The sequence below is a fragment of the Centropristis striata genome, chromosome 1 (genome assembly GCF_030273125.1).
Source record: "Centropristis striata isolate RG_2023a ecotype Rhode Island chromosome 1, C.striata_1.0, whole genome shotgun sequence".
Taxonomy (NCBI): domain Eukaryota; kingdom Metazoa; phylum Chordata; class Actinopteri; order Perciformes; family Serranidae; genus Centropristis; species Centropristis striata.
In genome coordinates this window covers 33,395,590-33,418,073 of record NC_081517.1, presented here as the reverse complement: position 1 = coordinate 33,418,073, position 22,484 = coordinate 33,395,590, and the positions used below count along the sequence as shown (strand labels likewise).

General features: G+C 42.2%; 1 protein-coding gene across 11 annotated transcripts in view; it reads left to right on the top strand.

Annotated features, from left to right (window-relative positions):
* LOC131976317 (nuclear factor 1 X-type-like) overlaps positions 1-22,484 on the top strand; it is a 119,347-nt gene that overhangs the window by 84,443 nt on the left and 12,420 nt on the right. For 5 of the 11 annotated variants that reach the window (XM_059339361.1, XM_059339293.1, XM_059339352.1 and 2 more), the window contains 7 exons: positions 10,328-10,390; positions 10,730-10,804; positions 11,427-11,550; positions 12,050-12,085; positions 12,489-12,616; positions 14,974-15,048; positions 19,409-19,537. In XM_059339361.1, coding sequence (XP_059195344.1) covers positions 10,328-10,390; positions 10,730-10,804; positions 11,427-11,550; positions 12,050-12,085; positions 12,489-12,616; positions 14,974-15,048; positions 19,409-19,537 — 630 coding nt within the window. The remainder of the gene's footprint in view (positions 1-10,327; positions 10,391-10,729; positions 10,805-11,426; positions 11,551-12,049; positions 12,086-12,488; positions 12,617-14,973; positions 15,049-19,408; positions 19,538-22,484) is intronic. The other 6 variants (XM_059339334.1, XM_059339370.1, XM_059339319.1 and 3 more) reach the window with 5 other exon arrangements.

Below are 22,484 nucleotides of genomic sequence, written 5' to 3'. Positions count from 1 at the left end.
TAGCTGGCTCTTTGTCTAAAGGCACTCAGCTCCTGATGTTGTAAAGTGTAAGGCATTTTGATTTGAAACACTTTATTTGAGCACGGAAGTGTGCACGCTATGTGTTGGATCTCGCTATCTAAGGGCAAAATGCAGAAGGGATAAGCTCCTACTCACATCTCAATAATATTCACGGCTCCATATTTCACTTTGATTTTATTCACATCACATCTCTCTCCCTTTTCATCTCTTTGTCTCCCTTTCTCTCCGTTTCTGGCCTGCTTCTCTCTCCAGTCTAGAGAGTGAAGTCTGAGCTAGCTGAGAAGCCTGGCCCAAGGCCTTGTTGCTTTATTTGCATTTCACCATGCACTCTATGTGCCAGGAAAATGCCACCTGGTGGTGATAACTCCTACTGCAGCCACCCTATCAGTGTGTGTGTGTGTGTGTGAGTGTGTGAGTGAGTGTGAGTGTGTGTGTGTGTGTGTGTCTCTCTCTCTCTGATGTTTGTATCAAGTGAGAGCCGCGTAGGTAGAGGCGAGAGTAATAGTACCCCCACTGCCCCCCTTCTTCCTCCTTCCTTCTCCCTCCCCAGTGTTCCCCTTCTCTTTCCCTTTCCGGCCTTTGTGCAGCTGTATTTATTTGGGCTGGAGCAGAGCTATGCAGAGACACTGGTCCTTAACACGCTCGGGCCCCCACGCCGGTTGACGCCTTTAAGCTGAGTAGAGATGGAGGTTGACAGGGTAATAATGCTGGTGTCAACACCACTTACAGGACAGTTATATCAGTATCAGCTCAGCGGGGGGACGTTCACACTCTGTTAGGCTGGGTCGTGAACCGTGCTGGGGCCCCCCAGCCTCAGACACACACACACACACACACTCAGTAGGATGGAGCCTCTGCTAATGAAGCAGCTTATAAGTACATGAAAGCAAAATGCTCATTCTGATATACAGTAAACACAAATTTGTACACCGGTAACACAATTATTCCGCATAGGTACACATTTTCCTGACATGTTCTTTTTAATACATTCACATCATTACATGTAAGTGTTGCTTTTTAAGCAAATTCTTTACGTGTTAAAGAGATTTATATATTCAAATTTAATCAACTAAGTCAGGCACACTTCGTATCAGAGCCTTGTTTGTTTTCTCTCCCTGACACGTGTCAGATGGAGGACTGCATTTGTGTGTTTTTGTGTGTTTGCAAGTTTGTGTGTGTGTAAGGCTGTGTGTCTTCTTGTGTCTGTTTAAGTAGGATTTTTGCTCCTTGAGCCCTAGCGGTCCTTCAGGACTTTGAGCGGCTGTCCAAAAGCAAGTCTTGTCAGCATGACTCCAAAGCACAGATTCCCATTTACACTCAACTATCCATATTAATTATGAATCATGAGTTCTGTTGGAGGCCTCTGTTACCGCATTGCATAGCAATGATCACAGCAACCAAATGGGATGCTAACAGGACTAACTGTCTCACAAATGCGACTGTTGCACCCTTATTTAATAAATAAATAACCACATATATAATATAGCATACAGCTTTTTTTTGTTTTGCACAGGGATTCTGAATTATCTGTTGATTTCTCACACACAAGACCTTTGTGTCTAAATTGACTGGAAGCCACCAATAGGAAATAACCAGAACCTGGATAGCTCAGATCAAATTTATATGAAACAGCTGGATAATATAATACATGGATATGCTTGAAATAACTTTTGAACCCAAACCTGACTAAAATGTATATTTTCATCCGAATTCAACACATCACTCTGGTATATTTTAAGCTGTTGGCAGTGATATAGGTAGTCCATACCTTACACTTCCCGCTCTGTCAGACAAAAAATAATTCTCCCATTGCTGTTTTATTCTTCCCTATATCATTATTTATTTTTCTTTCAATATGAGTAACTTAGAAGATGCTGACAATCTCCTAAATACTGGTTAATGGTAACACAATGCATTGTTTCACATGCTTTAGGAAACAAGCCATGGCACATGTGTGGATACTAAGTCTATGACTCCTCTTTTCAGCTCAATGCAGTAAATTGGTAGAGGAGAGCATGAATGAAAATATGTTATGCCATAATAAACTCACTTTTGGGAGAAGCTTGTTAACAAAAAGAAAAAAAGGAAATCAATCTGTTGATGGGAGTTGAAAATAAAATGTATGTATAGTATGGCTCAGCTCAACTTGATTCACCTCACATCTGGTGCCAGGTCTTTTTCTCTATTCGTTTACCCCTGCGGATATTACGCCCTCAGTGTAGGTGGCATTCTCAGCTCATAACCATTGCAACACCAGGTGAAACTGCTACGAAATTATTTTCTATGCAACATTCACAATTATTTCATCAGAATAAAGTCTGCACTTCATCCATTGTACAGCATAGTGTACGTAATGTACGGTGTGGTTTTGTGGGCTGCCATTTTTTCAAATCTGGGTCCGTTAATCTAAAATTGGTGGTTTTGTCAGTGGTTTACAGTATTTTAACTCCACCTTCTAATATCAGCTTAACTCGCTTGGGACACTGGAACAAAGTTGGTGCCATTTGCACAACTTTTTCTAATAGAAACACAAAAAAGAGTGACTAGAGTTGAGGAAAAGCAATGCTGTACTTTGCATTGGAAATGCGGCATAAGTTGGAAGAACCCAGCGACAAATCCAAACTTGTGAAACCAGACCTAATTCATACACACACATAACACTGGATTCACACATCCTGTACTTAAGTTCATCACTCTCATGGGAAGTCATTTTACACCCCTCTGAGTAAGCATCTGGCATACTTTAAATGCCACAAGTGAATGAGTTCACCCTTGATATGCAGAATATATCACATTTCTTTTAACCCCTTGAACAAAGTTCTGATTTGCTTTTATCCACCCATTTTCATTGTATACAGTACTGATGGAATTACATTTGGTGTAATTGGTGTACCTTGGGTTTTCATGATCTCAGTCTTGGAATTTCCCAAAATTAATTTTTATAGGCCACTGGGTAGGCTAATTTAATATAATCCGCTCCGTTTTGGGGATTCTACCTCTGGGCCTACAACCTAATTATTAGCCTAGCTTACATAGTAGCAGCTTGGGAATACTCTGGTGACTCTACAAAGCCAAAATCTTTGGATAAAACATGTCTCAAGAAACAGTTCTGGACCCTCATGCAGGTGGCCCATATAACCCACTGTTGGGTCCCACCCAGTGATGGAGAAGCATTATAGAATACTGTGTGTAGCTCTGTCAAACAGGTCCACAGTAATCTGCATCGATGAAGCCAAGAGGTGATGGTGGGGTGAGGATAAGAGGATGAATGGGGAGAGAAGGGGGAACAACGGGAAGGAGTGAAGGGGATAAAGGAGAAAGGGGGGTAGGTATGGGCATCCAGCCAGCCACATACCCCCCAAAAAATCTCCACTCAGCACCCCACCCTCTCACTATCACCCACTCCACCCATTCCCTGCGAGTTCATGCATACTCGGGAGACCCATAACCCCCTCCTTTTCCCGCTCCCACTTTTCTTTTGCTCTCTTTCCTATCCTCCATGCTCCCAGCCTTGTAATCCCCCTCTCCCTGCTCCTCCCTCCATCCTTCCCCCTCACTTCTCTCCTCTCCTCCTCCCCTTCATCTCTCACTTTCTTTCCATTCCTCCCCTCGTCTCTCAGCATCCCTCTCTCCTGGGTCTTCTTGCCGTGGTGTGGTGCTGTTGGCAGAGCGTGGGCGCAGGCGGCACACAGACGGGAGCACAGATGGGCAGCAAGCTGCGCAGGGCGGCCAGGCACACCTGCTCCACACACACACACACACACAAACACACACATACAGAGCCCTACTCTGCCACCTCGCTACACAGCCTGCCTGCCTGGCACTGTGGCACAGGGACACAAACACAAATACACACAGACACACATGCATACATACATACATACATTCTTGCATACATTCATTTGTACATTCATACGTATGCAAACGTTTGTGCATACACAGATTTGCACATACATGGTTTATGTACTATGCAAACACTGTTTTCTATACACATATTATACCTCATTTCACTGGAGTTTTTCAGTTTCCGTTGACATTTTTATTCTCCTATGGCTCTTTAAGATTTCAAGTTTTTCTTCTAAGTAACTTAAAAGTTTCTGCTTTGAACAGAGTAAACACTAGAAAAGGTCACATTCACACTTCTGGTTCACCACATGGGGATGTGGTTAACACTTTTAAGACAAAAGCATTACTCCACACGTATAAACGTACACTAAACTGTAGCAATAATAAAGACACTAAAACAGAAATATACCCTCATATGACACAGACTTAAATAATTAAAGAATGAAACCAAAAAAATAAAAATAAAAAAATAAATATATATATATATATATATATATATATATATATATATTTATATAAAGAAAAAAAGAAAAAAATAATAAAATAACGTCCAATAAAAGAGCTGAGTGAACATCTGTGTGGGATAGCCGGGGGGATTAGGAGGGTTTGGAACATTTTAAGCGCATTAAGGATTAAAAAAAGGTCAGAATGTTTAGCAACATACCGATAAACCTCTTAAGCGAAACCCAATTGGGAGGCTGTACTGCGTTATCCTGTGTTTTGGGGAGGAGAAGAGAGGAGAGGGGGAGAGTCGAGTTGACATTTGTTCCAACAAGGAGGGAAATCTCTGTGAACCAACAGCCTGTGCACATGCATGTAGTTACACACAGACATTCACGCACATATGGACACGCTGGTTTTATGTGGCTAGAGAGTGCATCAGCTCACTTGTTGGTTTGTATGTTGATGTTAGGAGTGTGCATGATTGTGCTCCACAGACTTACAAATGACCAGCACTGTTTATAAATCTGTCAAACAGTGGTGTGCCACTGCAGAGCCCACTTTTCATTTTTAACCTTGACTTTTACTTTGGTTTTATCCCATGTTTGTAATCAGCATCTCAAACATTTCCACACTTGGAGATGTAGTTTGTGATTTTTTTTTAGTTCTTCTAGTGTAGGGTGCCTGATGCTTTTAGCACATGTTTGAATGTGTCTTAATCTGGGCTTTTTTCACTGCTTTGCTCTGTTCTGCTGGGTGTCTGCACGCCATGAGGAGTGACAGACTGACAACTCTGTCTGACCCTTGTCATGAGTCAGTTAACAGAACAGTAACAGGTCACTGAGCCAAAATCTAATCCACAACTGATGGACGGATGACTGCTTGCTTTCTTGGTGGGATGGATGGTTTAATACAGAGTAACATATCAGTTTGTTTCCTCTCAGCCTAAAGATCAACAGTGCAGCAGGTAACCACAGGGAAAAGAGCAGACCATTGAAGAGAATAAATAGAAGATGATGGGGCTTGAGAATGGTTTATGTTGGTTAGAACCAGGGATGGAGTTGCTCATTGAAGACCGGATAAGAATGTCACTTAAAACAAAAATTATGAGAAGGAGAATGCAGTACACATTGAATTGATACATAGAAAACCACAGAAATATGTGCCGGATGTTAGAGAGATGGTAAGGGATCGTGAGAGGGAGAGAAAGCAACCACAGTTGGGGAGGGGTGCCACACTGTATGTCAAGGCCATGATGACTAGGGTTATGTTGATTGTGGTGAGGGTCATGAGATTTGCCCTGGAGCCTACAGGGAAATTCTGTAATCAGCAACCAATGACAGCAGCCGTCATGAAGCAGCAGCCACAAAGAAGCACTAAAGTTAGAAAGCAGACTCCAACACAAAGCCACCACAGCAAGCCTCGATATATCAACTTACCATGTGCTAAAGGGCTAATGTGTTAGCAAACATTTAGTCATATTTCTTGCTACATGTCAAGTTTAAATCCAGTATCAGCACAGGTTTGGTCTGCCAAATCCTACTAAAATTATTCATCTTACTGGAACTGGATCTTACTCTCTTCAACAGCCACTCATTTACTTTGGCTCTACAATACAGAATGCGATTTAGTTGTGCAAAAGCATGAATTTCAGATTTTTTCCATATTATTTGTTGAAAAAAAGGCCTCCAATTTCCCCCCTTGCTTACAGGATTATGCTCTTTTTTCTAACATTGGTAAGGTCAAGTGAGAAATTGAGCACAAAGCAAAATTGTTAGTTCATGAAATGTGTTTACATCTTAAAATCTGACTTGAATACTATTTTAACCAAGTTAGAAAAGCCAGATTTCTGCTCATGATTGTGGCACCACATTGCCCCAACTGCTACATCAAGATCGACTTATATGCTGAAGTATGCAGAGCCGATCTTGCCAAACCAGCGTCAAGTGGGACTGGGGCTTTCTGTAAAACCAGGTGAAACAGGTTCAGATCAAGTATGCACAGAATTAGACTCAAAGTACAAATGCTTTATAGTACCTTATATTAGTTATTTATATTCACAATTCTCCAATATAGTTGGTTGACCAAATAAAGCATTTCTCTCACAATTTTACACATGCATCTTGTTTGTGTGTGTACATCATCAGGTCAAATTGTGTACACTGTTCTTATCTGTGCATAGTGTTTTTATTTATTTATTTTAAATTCACTAGTGACGGGGGCTGCAGGGTAGGCTAAAAGGTTTGAGGTTAGAGATGGGGTTGCTGGCGGTGGAGGTGGCGGGGCATCGAGGGGGACTGCAGGACTATGATTGGGGTTGCTGAAGGGAGGGCTTTGGGGGGCTGCGGGGGGAAGATAAGGGGCTGGATGTGTGGTTAGGAGGCTGGGGAGGGGGTAGAGGGGGTTGAGGCTGCTGTTGTCGGCTGCAGCTGGCAGAGCGGTGATAACCAGCAACCAGACCTCTTCTGTCTTACCTCCCTCTCCCCCTGTCCTCCTCACTTCTCCAACTAGCTATATGATGCACTGTTGGACTGAACCGTGGAACTGATTTCCAATGAATGATGTAGTGCTGCGTTGTAAGTACAGTGTTAGTTGGCCAAGTAGCCCAAGCCCTGAAAACTAGAGCCAGAACTGTTGAAAGCTCCAGTATCTAGCTAGGTCATCTTATTGTACAGTCTTGAGGAGAGCTTTTCAAGAGTTGAATAAACCCTCCTCTGTCTAGACAGCACAGAACATATTAGCTAAACTTCTCTTACAATATAAAAAAGAAAAAGAATATGCTGTAAACAATCCTTCTGTCTTACATACTATGGGAGCTAATACAGTTGAGCCAGTATTAGCCCCAGGGTGATGTTGAGGACAGCTATCAGTGTCACTGCTACTGCACATATCTGCCTGACAGTCTCTTATCTGCCATGAGCCTCAGCTTTCAGTCCTTGGTCTTTTACACCTCTGCAGCGGCAGAACATGCTGGGGTCATGACAGGCCAACAATACGCCATTTAAGAAACTGTAAGGGCAGGGTTTCCAAGAGCTGGGTTTTTCCAAAATGTGATATGTCTATATTGAAAAAAAGGTTGTTCTCTGTTACTTTGTAGGATATTTGGTATATGATTCCAAAGTATGGGATAATATGGTGTTGCAAAGAAAGGCTGTGAATGAAGATAGCAGTAAGATAGCAGTTCCATGGTGTCAATTACATTGTTCTCCATGATGTCCACTGGGAATTGGAAAAGAAAAAAAATCCTTTGGTTCAAGAAAAAAAATACTGAGTTCAATCCCTTCATATTGCTGAACTTCTTACTTAAAATTCTGCAGGTACCAGAAACAGGACTGAACTGAAAATGAACATAACTGAGCATCTAGTGACACGTTTGTTAAGTCGTTTCATCTTTAAGTTAGTGGTCAAACAATCAACTGGTTATGAATCATAAACATAATCTCTATAAACAGATAGCTGCAAAGTAATCTGTTGGCAATGAGATAATAATTTTGGTTTCGGAAACATTCTGGTTTCCATTTGGAGTCTGTTTGTAGTAAGAAAAGTATTGACCAATCATATTTGAGTGGACTTTGTTGCAAGCAGGTAAACAGTCTGTGTGGAGAGTGAAAGAGTCAGGACGCATTGGCTGAAATGTGATCTTACACCCCTTCGGCTATCGATTTATGCAAAAATAAATAAATAAATAAATAAGTAGCAGACGTCCTCTATCAAATCAAACTCCATTGTTGCAGCTCAAGTTGCTAATCAGACTGTAAAAAATGAGCAGTGGTGGAAAAAGTATTCAGATCCTTTACTTAAGTAAAAGTACTAATATCACACTGTGAAATTACTCCACTAGAAGCAAAAGTCCTGCATTCAAAACTTAAAGTAAACTTAAAAATCTGCTGGCTACACCAGAAGCACAGAAATATTGGCCCTTGACCCCAGAGACTACATCGTTGTTTGACCGATATACAATGGGTTCTGATATTGACATGAATTTTATGCTAAAATGATAAAGTTACATGGCCTTGAACATTAAGAAAGTCTTGAAACAGTAAATGTAGAATTAATAATGGAGTAATAAAAACCTAATAGAAGCAGTCTTTACTCATTTGTGGTAATTGTACCTTGGACCTTCATGTGGGGTCGGAGTTCCTTTGAAGTCTTTTTGGGAGCAAAGTGTACCAGGCGACTTGCACATTAGGCTATCAGATATCCCTCTAGCATACTGTACATACAGTAAGTTGGCTGTAGATTTACCAAGTGCATGTATGGTGTGAGAAATAGTGTTTACAATATTGTAGAGCCCTATGGTGAAATACTACACGACGGCAAAAGTCCTCTGAAGTCAGGTTGTGTTTTTCAACAGCTTTCATTGGCCATCATATATGTTTACTCTTAGTGTGTACCTCAATGTTTGTCCACGTATGAGTGTGTGTTTGAAAGTGTCTGGGTGCGTGCGCGGCCTCATATGTTTGGAGTGAGTGCCGTCAGTTAGCTGGAATGTGGCGCTACCGCCAATGCTAAGATGGCTGCCAAGCTCTAAGATGGCTGCCAGGATTACACCCAGCCAGTGAGAGACAGAGAAGAGCGAGATATTCTGCATGAGAAGAGAGGGGAAAAAGAAGCTCTCTTTCATTTCTGTGCTCTTTCTTTCTTTCATTCTCGCTCTCATCTGTCTCGCCCCTCTCTCTGTGGATAAGCAGTGCTTCGTAGGCAGCGAGACAGGTCTGTTATTGTTTCTGCTCAGTAATCTGTGGCTTAGTGTGGCTGCAAGGCAAGTGCTGCTGGCAGGAGTCTGTGTGCTCTGTTATCACCTACAGCCTGCAGATAAACACCTCCTTTAGCTAGCTTCCTAGCTAGCTATGGCCTAGCTAGGCCTGAACGGATGGCCAATAGAATAGTATCAGGCCCCCACACCACAACGGTCCTGGAAACGTAGCTCAGTCTTATTCGCCAACTTAGACGCGTGGTCAGAAATACAGAGGAAATACATACAGCCACTGAGCCTGTTATAATAAACAAACACGCATACACTTGTGACATCTATTTCACAGCCTGGACAAGAATGCCCCCTCTTTAGACCAACTTTTCTCAGTAGTCATGTTACAAAACCTCTTTTTGCACCCCCCTATTCCAGCCTGCAGCTCCTCGAGGTCTAATTGCGGCCTTTTGTTGCCAGGACTTGGCATGTTTGTGTCTGCACATGTGTGTGCTTTCGTAGACTAGTCATAACAGGTGTGTGTTTGTGCAGATGTGTATGTGTTTGTTTGAGCTACTTTGTTGTCATTTGATCAAAAGAGGAAGAGTGTTACCTCAACAACTCTGGTCAGACTGAAGTGGTCAGCTTTTTCATAGGGTCTGTGTGTTTAAGTATTCATGTGTGCGTCCATGCAAGAATAACAACATTTGTTAGAGTATTAAACAAAAAAATTAAGAAACGGCTTGAGAGAGAGGGTTGTGTGGGTGTGTGTTCATATAGTCTGTGTGTGCTTGTGTGTGTGTGTGTGTGTGTGTGTGTGTGTGTGTGTGTGTGTGTGTGTGTGTGTGTACAAGGTGCTCTGTTTACGCAGACTAAATCCCTACCAGCAAGAAGGTATTAAATAGGATTAGGGCGAGGGATATGATTGCGTGGTTAGATACTAAATGGCGTAGCAGCACACTGTAAATCATTGCACCTTAAGTCAGGAGGGACAAAGTGAGATGGGAGAGAACATTCTTAGATACAAGACTGTCACACAAAAATGTGTGAATTCACACACACACACACACACACACACACACACACACATACTCTCACAAGATGTATACCATATCCCAGCACATACTGCAAGTCCCTCTTATTCCCTCTCACACCTCAAATATCACAGTCTTGGCAGCATGGATACGTATACATAGCGATGATTCACTGAGACATTGTGCACTTACCAGTATGTTTTTTATTTATTTTTTTATTTTTATTTTTTTAAGTATGCAAACCAGATCCTTACCATTTGTCTTTCTCTCCCCCCTCCCTGTCCCTGTTTCTGTGCAGAATCCGGACAATCAGAAAGCTCCAGCCAACAGGGGGACACAGACATCAAACCACCGCCCAATGGTAGGTACACACACACACACACACACACACACACACACACACACACACAGATCCATGTCCAAACACTGTCAAATCAGCATACTAGAATTGATTCCATCATGCTTATCAGTCTTAACATATTCCAATTATGGATCCAATTAGCAAACACACTTGCACAGATGTTGATCCACAAACATAGTTGCAGATGGTCGCCCTCTCAAAGGGATGTGATTTTCAGGGTTTCTTCCAATTTTTTTTTTTTTTGTTTGAAACACAATTCCATGAATTTCTGATGCAGTGGTATTTTTCTCCAAAGCTTTGTCTGTCTGTAAGTCCTGATCCTGATCCTTTTCTGTACAGGGCACCTGAGTTTCCAGGACTGCTTCGTCACCTCAGGGGTGTGGAACGTGGCAGAGTTGGTCAGAGTGTCGCAGAGTAAGTAGTGAAGAAAGAGGAGGAAGCATAGAAACCAAAAAACCTTCCCTTAACACTATGGTGATTGAGCCTATGACCCACTGATGAACGCTGGTAGCTTTGTAGTAGTGTGAACTAGGTTCTGTGGCGATATTATCGGAAAATATCACAAGAAGCATGCAGTAGGTGACCTTCTTCCATCACTCATCAGGTTCGGTCGAGTTAACGCAACAGACACACTAGTATGTGAAACAGCGTATTGTTTTTTCCGGTGTCTGTTAGCGTTAGTATAAAGTTACTATGGTTGAACAAAGAAAGGAGTGATGACTAAAGATGATGAAACTTACAAAACGTGAAAGTGAATGTAACATCCAAAATGATGGTTTATCACCATTTCCACCAGAGAGAACAAAATGGATCTCTTCAAATTGTAATATATAAAGTAAATTTGTTCCCTGATCGACAAAACCACCCCACTTTGAGAATATTCTCTTACTGTGGAAACCCAGTACAATCCAATGTATTCCTCTAAAGTATATGTAACACTTTATTATTTTCCTTTGTTGTGGAACATACATATCAGCCTTATTAATTCTTACATATGCCCCATATTGCCCCTCTTTCTTTCTTTTTTCCCTCTCAGCTCCTGTAGCCACGGCGTCAGGTCCCAACTTCTCACTGGCTGACCTGGACAGCAGTCCCAGCTACTACAACATCAACCCGGTGGCTCTGGGACGACGCTCCCTCACCTCCCCTCCTTCCACCAGGTACACAGTCCCGACTATGATTCCACACAGAAAACAGTAGTGTACGGGTGTTGGAGGTGTATGTTGCTCAGGAAATACCAGTGACCATTATAAGTCCAGCTGTCCGCCATTAGTAGAGTCTCTTGTGGGTGAAGCCACCATGTGGCAGTAGCAGTGCTACCTTGGTTTGTGATTCGCTGTGAAGCCAAGGGCAGACTGGAGGGAAGTGTGAAATCACAGTAATATCTGCCAACGGTATATCGCTTCGTATCGCAAGGATGACTTTACTGGCAAGCAAAGTACCCCATTTCATTGAGGTTTCTTGCTATAAATGGCATTAAGTACTACAGTCCATTCCCAGTCTTGGAATCTGTCCTGAACCTCTTCATATATGTGTGTGTCTCCCTGTTAGCTGCTTTCCTCTTTATGAATGTGTGCTCTTTCTGCTATTTCCTCATTCGTGTCTTTCTTAACTTGTCGCTTTCTCTCTTCTTACTTCTGTCATCTGCTGTCACTTTAGGTCTGAGGTGGAGTTGTACGCAAACCTTCCACGGAGGTAGTTATAAACACCTACAAAGACACAAACTAATGAGACATGCACAGAAAAACACACAGACACACACACATAGAGAGAGAGTCTTACTGTGTGGCTGTCTCTGCTTCCTAACTTTCCTTTCCACTTCCTCCTTTTTCATTTCATAGTTTTAACATTTCTTGTGCCTTGTCTGTTCGGCTCCAAGACTTTGTGATAGTTACATTGTTTTCACTAAAATGCAAAACTTGAATCCTTTTTAAATGTTAAAATGCTTGTTTATATGATTACTATTAAGTGAATATTTTATCATTAATCCACACAATCCCTGCCATTATATATTTAAAAAAAATCATGCCTCCTCTCCCCCTCTCTCTCTGCCTCCCGCCTCTCCTCCACCCTCCAAACATCTTCCTCATGGCCTCAGCTCCACCAAGAGGAAGTCTTTAGATGACAGTGAGCTGGAGAGCCCCACAGATGATGTTTTCTACCCTGGACGCTCGCCTGCTGCCAGCTCCTCCCAGTCCAGTGCGTGGCCTAACGACATGGATGCAGGTACCCCCCTATCGCACCCTAAACCTGTCACCCACTAAGCAAGCATCACAATCCTGCTTTAACCCCACCCGCCACCACCAAAGTCCAAACTGATGCCTTCATCTGACTTTGCCTCTTCTCCACACTCCCTACCTCAATCACCTGCCTCCACACTGGTGATTAACATATATCTGAACATCCCTCAACACCTTCCACTACCCCACCAACCATCTTCCTTAAGGCCCTCTACCTCAATCCGACCATTCTACACCTTAAAGCAGTGATTCCCAACCATGTGTACAGATGGTACATGGAAAAATTAAAAGAAATGATGAATAGTTCAAATAGCTAGTGTTAAATGGGATCAATCCTTGAAGTAATTTGCTAAAAGTAATGGATATATGGTTGAAATATCCAGCTCATGCTACTCAAAGTTAGCCTGGGTATACCCATACTGCCTTGCGCGCTCAATTTCATTTCGAACTATGAAAAGGTCTACCTAGCTGTAGACGACGTTTTAAATATTTTCAGGCAAAAGTTGATTTTAAAAGAAGAACGACGTTTGACTTTACACTCATGTTTCACTATGAAACAGGATGTTTTAGCCTTGCTTCCGACAGGATTTGCCAAGGGTTTGTTGCGGCAGGCAACACTCTCTCACAGACACACACGCACGCACACACACACACACACACACACACACACACACACACTGCCGGTAGACTGTGAGCAGCCAGAGCCAGAACATGCTGCAGAAAAATGTTGCAGAAGCAGAGTTGAGCATTTTAGTCTCAAAGTAGAGATGGGCTAGTCTGGCTATGTAAACATCAATTTCTGTCGCTTTACATATGTCATCTGGAATAAATGATACGATTGGCTAAGAGTTACCTACAGAGACTTATGATAGACATTCGTAGCGCCAAATAAACGGCTCTGGAGGATCGTAAACCATGCCTCCTCTACGGAAAAATGAATTGCTTGTGTCCAGACTAATCTCATTTGTGATTAGTCTGGCAGTAGCCAGGCTAACTCAAAGTGGTAGTAGTCGTACAAATGTAATTGACAAATAGATCGAAACATTGTTTTATTGATTGAAAAAGATATTTCTTTATATTATTAATAGTGTTACATTTAGTTTAAAACTCATTCAAATGAACAAGTTTGGATCATGTGGTGTCAATTAATGGGTACCTGAGTTAATCTAATTGAGCTGTGGGGGTACTTCAGACTAAAAAAGTTGGGAACCACTGCCTGAGAGAAACAGCAACACTTCCAAGACTGCAGCTCCTGAATACCAAAGAGACTAACAGATTCATAATTTTTTGAGAAACAAAACAAAAACAAACACCAGGAGTGCTTTATTTATCTTATACTGAAAGGGGTGATTCAGATTGACCAGGGATTATTGGTCACAGTGTCTAGCAATATAAAGCAAAATCTCTTCAAGTCTAAACATGTAATGCCCTGCCATATATTTAAGCACATAAACCATGTAGACTTGAAATAGAAATGCTTTTCTCAGATTTGTCTCAGTCTGTGACAAGAGCATGTGAATACCTGCCAAAATAAAGGTGACTAAGACAAACAATGAAAGGCCAGGTTTAGGTCTAGTCAGGAAAAAATATAATTGGCAGTAAAATCGTTACACAGTCATCACCTTCGCCATGTGGTGAGGCTATATTACACCAATTGGAATAGTCTCTTCCTTTATTCTTCAGTGAATGGGTTTAAAAGCATCGACGTGTTTTGAATTATAGTCTGGGCCATTTTTCGGTCTCCTTTTTTTTCAACGCCATCAGTATAACCCCAGAAAATTGAATTTATCATGGATAAATGTGCTAAATGCTATCCACCAAATAGCTCCAGACATTAGGAATATAAATGCCAAGATGCATCAAGGATGAAACAACAGCTTATAGCAGCCTGTATTAAGGTTTTATGTCGGTGGTTCCATTGTTTTGGCAGTAACAACTACCTCTGTGATTAGTCTTTGAAATTACTCTCCTCATTCTACCTCCTCAGTAATCTTACCTCATCCCCCCCAACAACCCAATAACTCCAAGAAAAAAAACCACTCTCTTGTCTACTTCCTCACTCCCAAATCTCAAGGCTTCACATATACTCATCCACATCTTAAAGCTATAATCCTGCATAGAGTTTACCTGATGTTGTGTCAATTATCATAGTGTCATTCACTACCTCCATCATACACAAATGCTCACTCTTAACTCTTTCCCTTTCCCTCATTATCTCTCTCTCTCTCTCTCTCTCTCTCTCTGTCTCTCTCTCTCTCTTTTTGTTTCTCTTTTTCTTTCTTTCCCCCTCTCTCTGTCTCTCTACCCTATCTCATTGTTAACAATACCCTTCTCCACTTTCAGTGCAGCACCATTTGGCGAGTGTGCAGGAGAGGAAGATAAAACATGAAAACGATGGCGTGCAGTTTCCTTACCATGGTTAGAACAACATTGATTACACTCATATATTTGCTATTTATCAGCCTTTATGTAGCTAAGTCATTCCTCTGTGTATGTGTCTATATGTATATGTACATACAATGTATGTACATTTGTATATTATATATTTTTACATACTGTGTGTGTGTGTGTGCGTGTGTGTGTGTGTTAATGTGAGTTGTATGATGTATGTGATAGGACAATGGTACTGTACCCAAAATAGGAACTATTTGTGTCATAATTTCAGTAATGTTTAGTTGTTATAAGATTGATTTCATTGCTGCTGATCAAAATTTAATTTGTTCACATTCCCTGTAATGATGTACGGTATCAGGATTGTCAAGCATTATCTCATTCAGGGTTTACTTTCTGTGTGAAACAAGAGGCTACACTTAGCTCACCTAAGATCCCTGGCTTTATCTCTCTGAAGGTATCTCATCTCATGTCGGTCCTCCCAGCGGCACTTTAATTGACAGTTGTCACCAGGCTAACACTGACAACAACAGCAGGCAGATTCACATGCTGTGACCATTCTGTCTGTCTTTCACATGCACATTGACTCATTTATACACCTTAAGACCCCCACGCACGTGCACACATGTAAACTGTTCACACACAGAGGCCCCAACATACATACAGTGACTTACACACTTACAACCTCCCTCATATGCAGACATTCACACATTGAAACACATGCTTATCATGCTCCCCACCCCTGCAGGTGTTCAGGTGCCTGCCTTGCCTCCATCCCTCCGTCATTCCATCCCTCCCTTGCTTCAAATCCCTCATTAAGACGCTTACCGTCTGTGGATCAGAGGTGTAAAACCCTTCCTCCTGTTCCCTAGCTCTCCCCTCAACCCTCCATCCCTGTCTCCCTTCTGTCTAATTGAAAACGTGTACAGCAGGAGGGACCCTGGGGAGGGAGAGGACATGTCAGAGGAGTAGAAGGTGGAGAGAGATGCAGAAAGCCGGCAAGTGGGAGGTGAGAGAGGGAAGAGAGGAGAGAAGAAGACATTGGTGTACTCGAATGGTGATAGCTAATGAGAGAGAAGGGTTATCAGGATGTGAGCTAGAGGAGCCAAAAGCTCTGGTTAGGTTTTGCCCCAGTCTACTCTCACTCGAGCCTCAGCGGCTGCTCTCCTGCTCCCGCTCCACTTAGCTGTAAATGTAATTAAGAGGCTGCTCATCAGAGCCACAACAGAGGCTGCTGCACGCCTTAGCGCACCAGAGCCTCACCTCCCATCTTTCTCCTGCCTCTCACTCTCTCTCTGTTCCTCTCTCTGTATGTGTACCACCCCCTTATTCTCCAAAGTGCACCACACACAGCCGTGTACCTCCTAATGAGTTTGGCAAATCGAGGTGTGGAATAGCATTCAAATCTGGACCCTTTACCCAATTAATTTACAAAGTCCAAGTGAAAAATTAGGAAGCCAAAAGCTTTTGAAATTATCAGCCATTTTTTAATTGATTTTTTTTTTCTTTTTGTGGGTTTGAAAATAGTTTTTTAACAGTAGCTAGTGCAAAACATGATTTACACTCAAGAGAAAAGAAGGCAAAAAGGAGAGATGGAGGTTTGGGAGAGCAAGAGCGGAGCGAGTAGAGAATGTGTGATTTTGGTACGGTGTCGGTGTGTATCCGATTTTCCAAAGGATCCCACCTGCCACAGGCAAAGCTCATCTGGGAATTCCTGTCCAGTTGGGGGGTATGTAAACAAGCAAGCACAAACACACACACGCGCACACACACAAACAAACCAAGGGGCTTCTAAGAAAAACAGAAAGCACACTCACACACAGGTGTGCCTCGCCGTCTGTCCACAGCACCGTCTACTCCCCCAGACTGCCTCCATAACCAACAGAGCACACACACAACCAGCAACACACACACACACACAGATGTATGAAGATGCATTCATACATATGAATCACACAAACTCGGTTACATTCAGAAATACACATGATAGATTTGAGCACACATATCACACAGCCCACACAGACACACACACTTGCACAGCTGAAGCATGGTCCCAGATGGTGTTTCCGTGTGTGTGTAGCCTTGGGATCCGTGAGGATGCTGGAGACATCTGCTCCACAGGGGCTGGAAGAGGGGTGGGGGAGGTTAGTGGAGGCAAACGAAACAACCGTGATTTCGTATTAGTTCCAAACGATTGTGAAATTTTCCTGAGACACCAGAGACCTGTGGTGGTGGGGGCCTTTCTCGATGCTTTGAGTTAAATGTTACAGGCCCGGAGAGAGGTACGGCTGGACGTACATATGTGGTTTAAATCACTCGGGAGAGGAGAATTTCCTGACTTTCCTTCACTTGTTTAAACCTCTATCTCCTATCTTTTCTGTGTGTGTGTGTGTATGCGTTTGTGCGTGTGTGTGCATCTATGTGTGCTTCAGAGGCGCATCTGGTGGCAGGCCTGTTAGTGCAAAGAGACAGAAGGGTCATCATGGGAGTGCTTGATTGGTTGCCAGTGAAATACTAAGGCTTGCCAGAAGAGGAAATAGTGCAGTTGTGGCACATACACACACAAACACACACACACACAAACCAGATCACACCATTGCACCGTCTCTTAAGCACAGAAATACAGCCTTTCACATTCCCTTGGTAATCATGACATAGCTATAGCATCCTATATATACAAATGTCAATCTTCATCTGATCTTCTCTGTGTTTCCTGGCTCTGATTTCTATACTTTAGATTCATTTAAACTTCCAAAATAAAAGCACATAACAACCTCTCTGAAACCATGACTTCTTAATCTAGAAGGTTCTGGTTTGTACACTTTCTTCCAAATCTCAGTCTTTCCCAGCTCTCTCCCCTCCAGTGCATTTCCTTGTTTTAAGTCTCTGCAGACTGCTCTTATTTCCAGTTTGCTCCCACCAGTGTGACAGTGTCATAGCAATCACTGCTAACTATTGATGTCAGAAGTGGGATTGGGGTTGTCTTCATGCTTGGAATCTGTCTGACAGTACAATACGCCCCCAGACTCCCGCTACAGTGGGGGGAGAAAAAAAAAGAAATATATGTCTGCTAAAGACATAAATGGTTCACACATATTCACTCCCACCTGCTTGAGACTTAACTCTTTCACACAGGGAGGGAAGGTTTTACACGCCCCCACACTCCCATAGACTTTCACACGTCTCCAGCTGGAGAACTGAGGAGGAATCGTATTTAATGCCTTGTTTGATGCGGAGGGGGCCACAGAAATAGACTACAAAACTAGAGTCTAAAAAAAGTTTAAAAAGAGAACATTATCACATCACTCACTTGTTAGAAAGATTAGAGGAAAAACTTAACGGAAAAAAGAAATGTGTATTTTGTTTCATCAGTTAAATGTGGCTGTGTTGTAAGGGTCTTTGTTTTTTGTGATTGGACGCGTGCTTGTGCTTTCGAGTGCGCTCAGACGTCGAGTGTGTGAGTGAGTGTGTGCGAGCGAGAGATAATAACCATATTTAACATCTTATGACATTCCAATTTCATACATGTCGTCAGAGCAACGCATTGAAAAACAAGACGCTGCTGCATTTTTCACAGGTTCTGCTTTGCTCTCTCGCTCCCTTGCTCCCTCGCATATTTTCATGTCTCCCACGTTCTTCTCACCTCTCTCTTTCTCTCTCTCTCTCTCCCTCTGTCTCCTCTCTCTGTCCGTCTGCTTGTCTTTCGCACTCAGCAGCTGCCGTGTCCATACTGTACAGTGTGTGCTATTTCTGAATGAAGCCTTCTTCTCGTGCAGCCAGCCTGTGAGCTTCACTGAAGCCAGACCACAACTAGCTGACTGTGGCTGTTTGGTGGCCATACTCATACACAGAGAAAGCCTGGAGTTGGCACCTGACAGAGAGAGAGAAACAGAGAGAAAGAGATGAGACAGAAAAACATACAGTGGCACAGTAGAGGTTATTATAGCTACAGATGTGCTTTGGCTCCAAAACAAAGACCAGATTTCGATTGGCTTTTGCTATTTTTCCCCTTTTTCTTTGAAGACATGCACTTAGGAGATAAAATATTGCTCAGCCCTTATTATATGACTATTAAGCTGGGAGTTGGGAATCCTACAGTATATTTCTGAATGACTTATTGCAGCCTGGAGTCCTCTGATTGACTCATTGAAACTAACGGGAGTGAATGGCCAACAGCCAAAAGGACAGGGAGCAATGCACTGCCATCAACCAATGAGGAAATGAAACAATCTAATTAGAAAATCATGATTGTTCAAGTCCCCTTCAATAAAAATCTTTTTTTAGTGTAGCCAATTAAAGAAGCAACATTTTGTTGATTAAAACCACCTCTCTCTTTTCCTCCCTCTTCCCCCCCACTTTTTTTTGTTGATCCCATTTTTTTTGCCAGGACTGTCCTCGCCTGGTTCACTTAAGAAGCCGGGGAAGTTTGATTTCAACGCCCTGACTTCCCAGACGAGGTCCCCCCGCATGGCGTTCACACACCACCCGCTGCCTGTGCTGGCAGGAGTGAGACCAGGTGAGAGCCCTGCCATGAACCCAACAACCCGATCCCCCTTTTGTAATCTGAAAAAGAGAGAGAAGGAAAGGGAGTGTCAAACGTGATCCTAGATTGCCATATTTACATCCCCAAACTCCTCTGAAAACCAATAAATTCTACCTTCGTGTGCCTGAAAATGACAATCCGAAATGCACTTGCTGAGAAAGCAAAATAAAACTTGAAAATCCTACAGTTGCAACTGCTGAGAAGCAATTTGCCCGCAGAGTTTCACCTGTTCAGTGTTACTGCTATCATCACGGCTTGGCATAAATTTCTCTCTCTCTCTTTCAGCCTCTCTCCATCCATCCATTTTTTTTTACCATCATCTCTGTGCCTTTGTGTTTTAATATTGTCATTGCATGGTACCATTGCTGCATCCATGCCTTTGTGACTGATTTGCCTCACATCTTACTGCTTTGTGCAGCCATTGTAATGTTTCTGTTCAGTTCTTGCATTTAACCTGATAGGGCTGTTTATTCTCATGTAATGAACTTGACTGGGTGTGTTAATTGAACAGATGGAGCTATAAGCACACTATATTACAGCTGCAAAGATAATTGCTAAATAGATTAGTTGTCAGCTATTAAATTATACACTATTTATTTTGACAATTGATTAAATTGGGCTAAGTATGTTCTTAAGAAAAACAATATATATGTACGACTTTCTTTAGTCCTGTGTGAAAATAAACTGAATATCACTGAAATGTGGACAAAACATGACATCATCTTAGGCTTTGGGAAACATTATTCACCATTTACCAATGAATGATTAATCAACAAAATAATCCACAGATGTATCAACAATGAAAATGATTGTTTGTTGTAGCCCTACAATGTGTTGTTTAATTTATATTACAATAAGACCAAAGACTTGCATGTGCAGCACATAAGATCAAAAACCTTGAAAACAGATATTTCTTTATGGTTTAAAAAGCTGCAATATAATGGAAAAAAATATTCACTGTTTGAAATAAAAAAAAATATTTTATTATATATGCAAGAAGAAAACAACAAAAGATCAGTTACATCTAAATTGGATGACTTGCCAGATTTACCATCACAGCTGCATTTTTGTTCTTCAAAGGATGTGTTTTGTATGTTTTTCTTCTTTAGATGTTCATGTATGTATAGTACAAGTACAGATTGGAAAAGGAGTAGTAAGAAGTATCAAGGATTGAAGATGCAGTTGCACAGATGTACAGTAGACTGTAGTGGATAGAATTGTTAATGTATCATCCAGTGTTTCCAAGGTCTTGTTTCATTAGAGGCATTCAAGGCGAGTTGTCCTCATAAGAGCTTTTCGGTCCTAAAGGATAATCAACATGGTTTCTCCATCTCCATTCAGAGAATTCCCAAAGTCTCCAGGATCTCAAGTTTGCCAACAAGTCCCTATAGGCTGGTCTCACTTTTCAAAGGAATAAATATGTCCTCCTCTCTCTATCTCTCCCTCCCATTCCATTTGTCTCTCAAAGGGATGGTTTGGTCCACAGCCAAACCAGACCTACCATGTAAAGGTCATTTGGACTCATTGCCCTCCATGTTGAAACGTATTGAATTTTACTTGCAGAGCTCCCCAGAGTATATTTAGAACATATAGTCCAGGCCGGATCTTGCACCATTAAGCCATGTTGTTTATCTGCACAGAGCAGTCCTAAACCCTCTAGAGAATCCAAAACACCGGATTGAATTTTGCATTTAAATTGATTTCTAAAATTTGCTCTTCTTTTTTTTTCTTGTGTGCGAGTTGAAGAGGTGTGAGGGACTAGCTCAGGTTTCTTTGTTCCCCCAACTAACTTCTCACACTCTCCAAACTGTGTGTGTATAGACTGTTGGCTAAGAGGTTTTCATGTAATAGAGAGGCTGTAATGAGACAGTGTTTAGAGATTGTGTATGGGTGCGTTTGTGCACGTACACACTGATACACATGTGTAAATTTACACTCTTGTGGAGGACTCTCTCTGCTAAAATGGCTGCCATCCAAATGGAATGTCCCTCGGAGGCCTTGGTTCTATAAAGAGACTGGAGGATGATGGGAGGGAGGGAAGGAGAGAGCGATGAAAAGAGAAATGGGGGTAGACAGAGAGGGGGAAGAAGCAGTTAGCAATCATGGCTTGCCTTGGATGGACTGGAGCTGTTAGCTCTTGTTGTATAGGTCTAGTGAGTGCGGCTGTTCAGGGGTGAGGACGGGATGGTTTATGTCCTGTTTTTGGCTCCGGACTGACATGGAGAGCTGCCAGATTGACTGTTGTCTGATTATACTAGTCTGGAGAGTCTGCCATTGTGACAGTGATTACACACACACACACACACACACACACCAATATACTATGTACAAAGACACATTAAAGCTGCAACAGACATAGCAACACATTCATACAGACAGACTACAAAAAATATACAAACTGAGATACAGGAAGAGATGCAATAAAAATCACATGCACACAGAGAAAGATGGGAACACCAATACACAAAAAAACAGAAAGTTTGAACAAACAGGCAGTTACACACTTTGTGAGTAGAGCATACACAAGAGATAGTAGGTGACAGACATAATCACAGATGCTTGTTTGCCAGGCTCCCCTCACCTAGCAGCTTGCCTCTTTAGTTTGGTGTGCCAAATTGCCAAAGCCATAGAATCTCAGCAGACAAGACAGACAGTGGAGCCTAGTGTGTAAAAGTGTGTGTGTGTGTGTGTGTGTGTGTGTGTGTGTGTGGTTGGCTGGCTGGCTGACTAATGTCTCCGGGAGGCGTTTTGTGGTCGGTTGGGAGCGGAGGGGAGATTCTCTCTCAAGCTTCAAACTACTGGGCAGAACCACACAGCAAGGATATGCTGCTGATTGATTACACATCACCGACAAGCAATAAAACAAAAGTGGAAAAACCCAGTGTGTGTGTGTGTGTGTGTGGCTCTGTCATACCCCAGT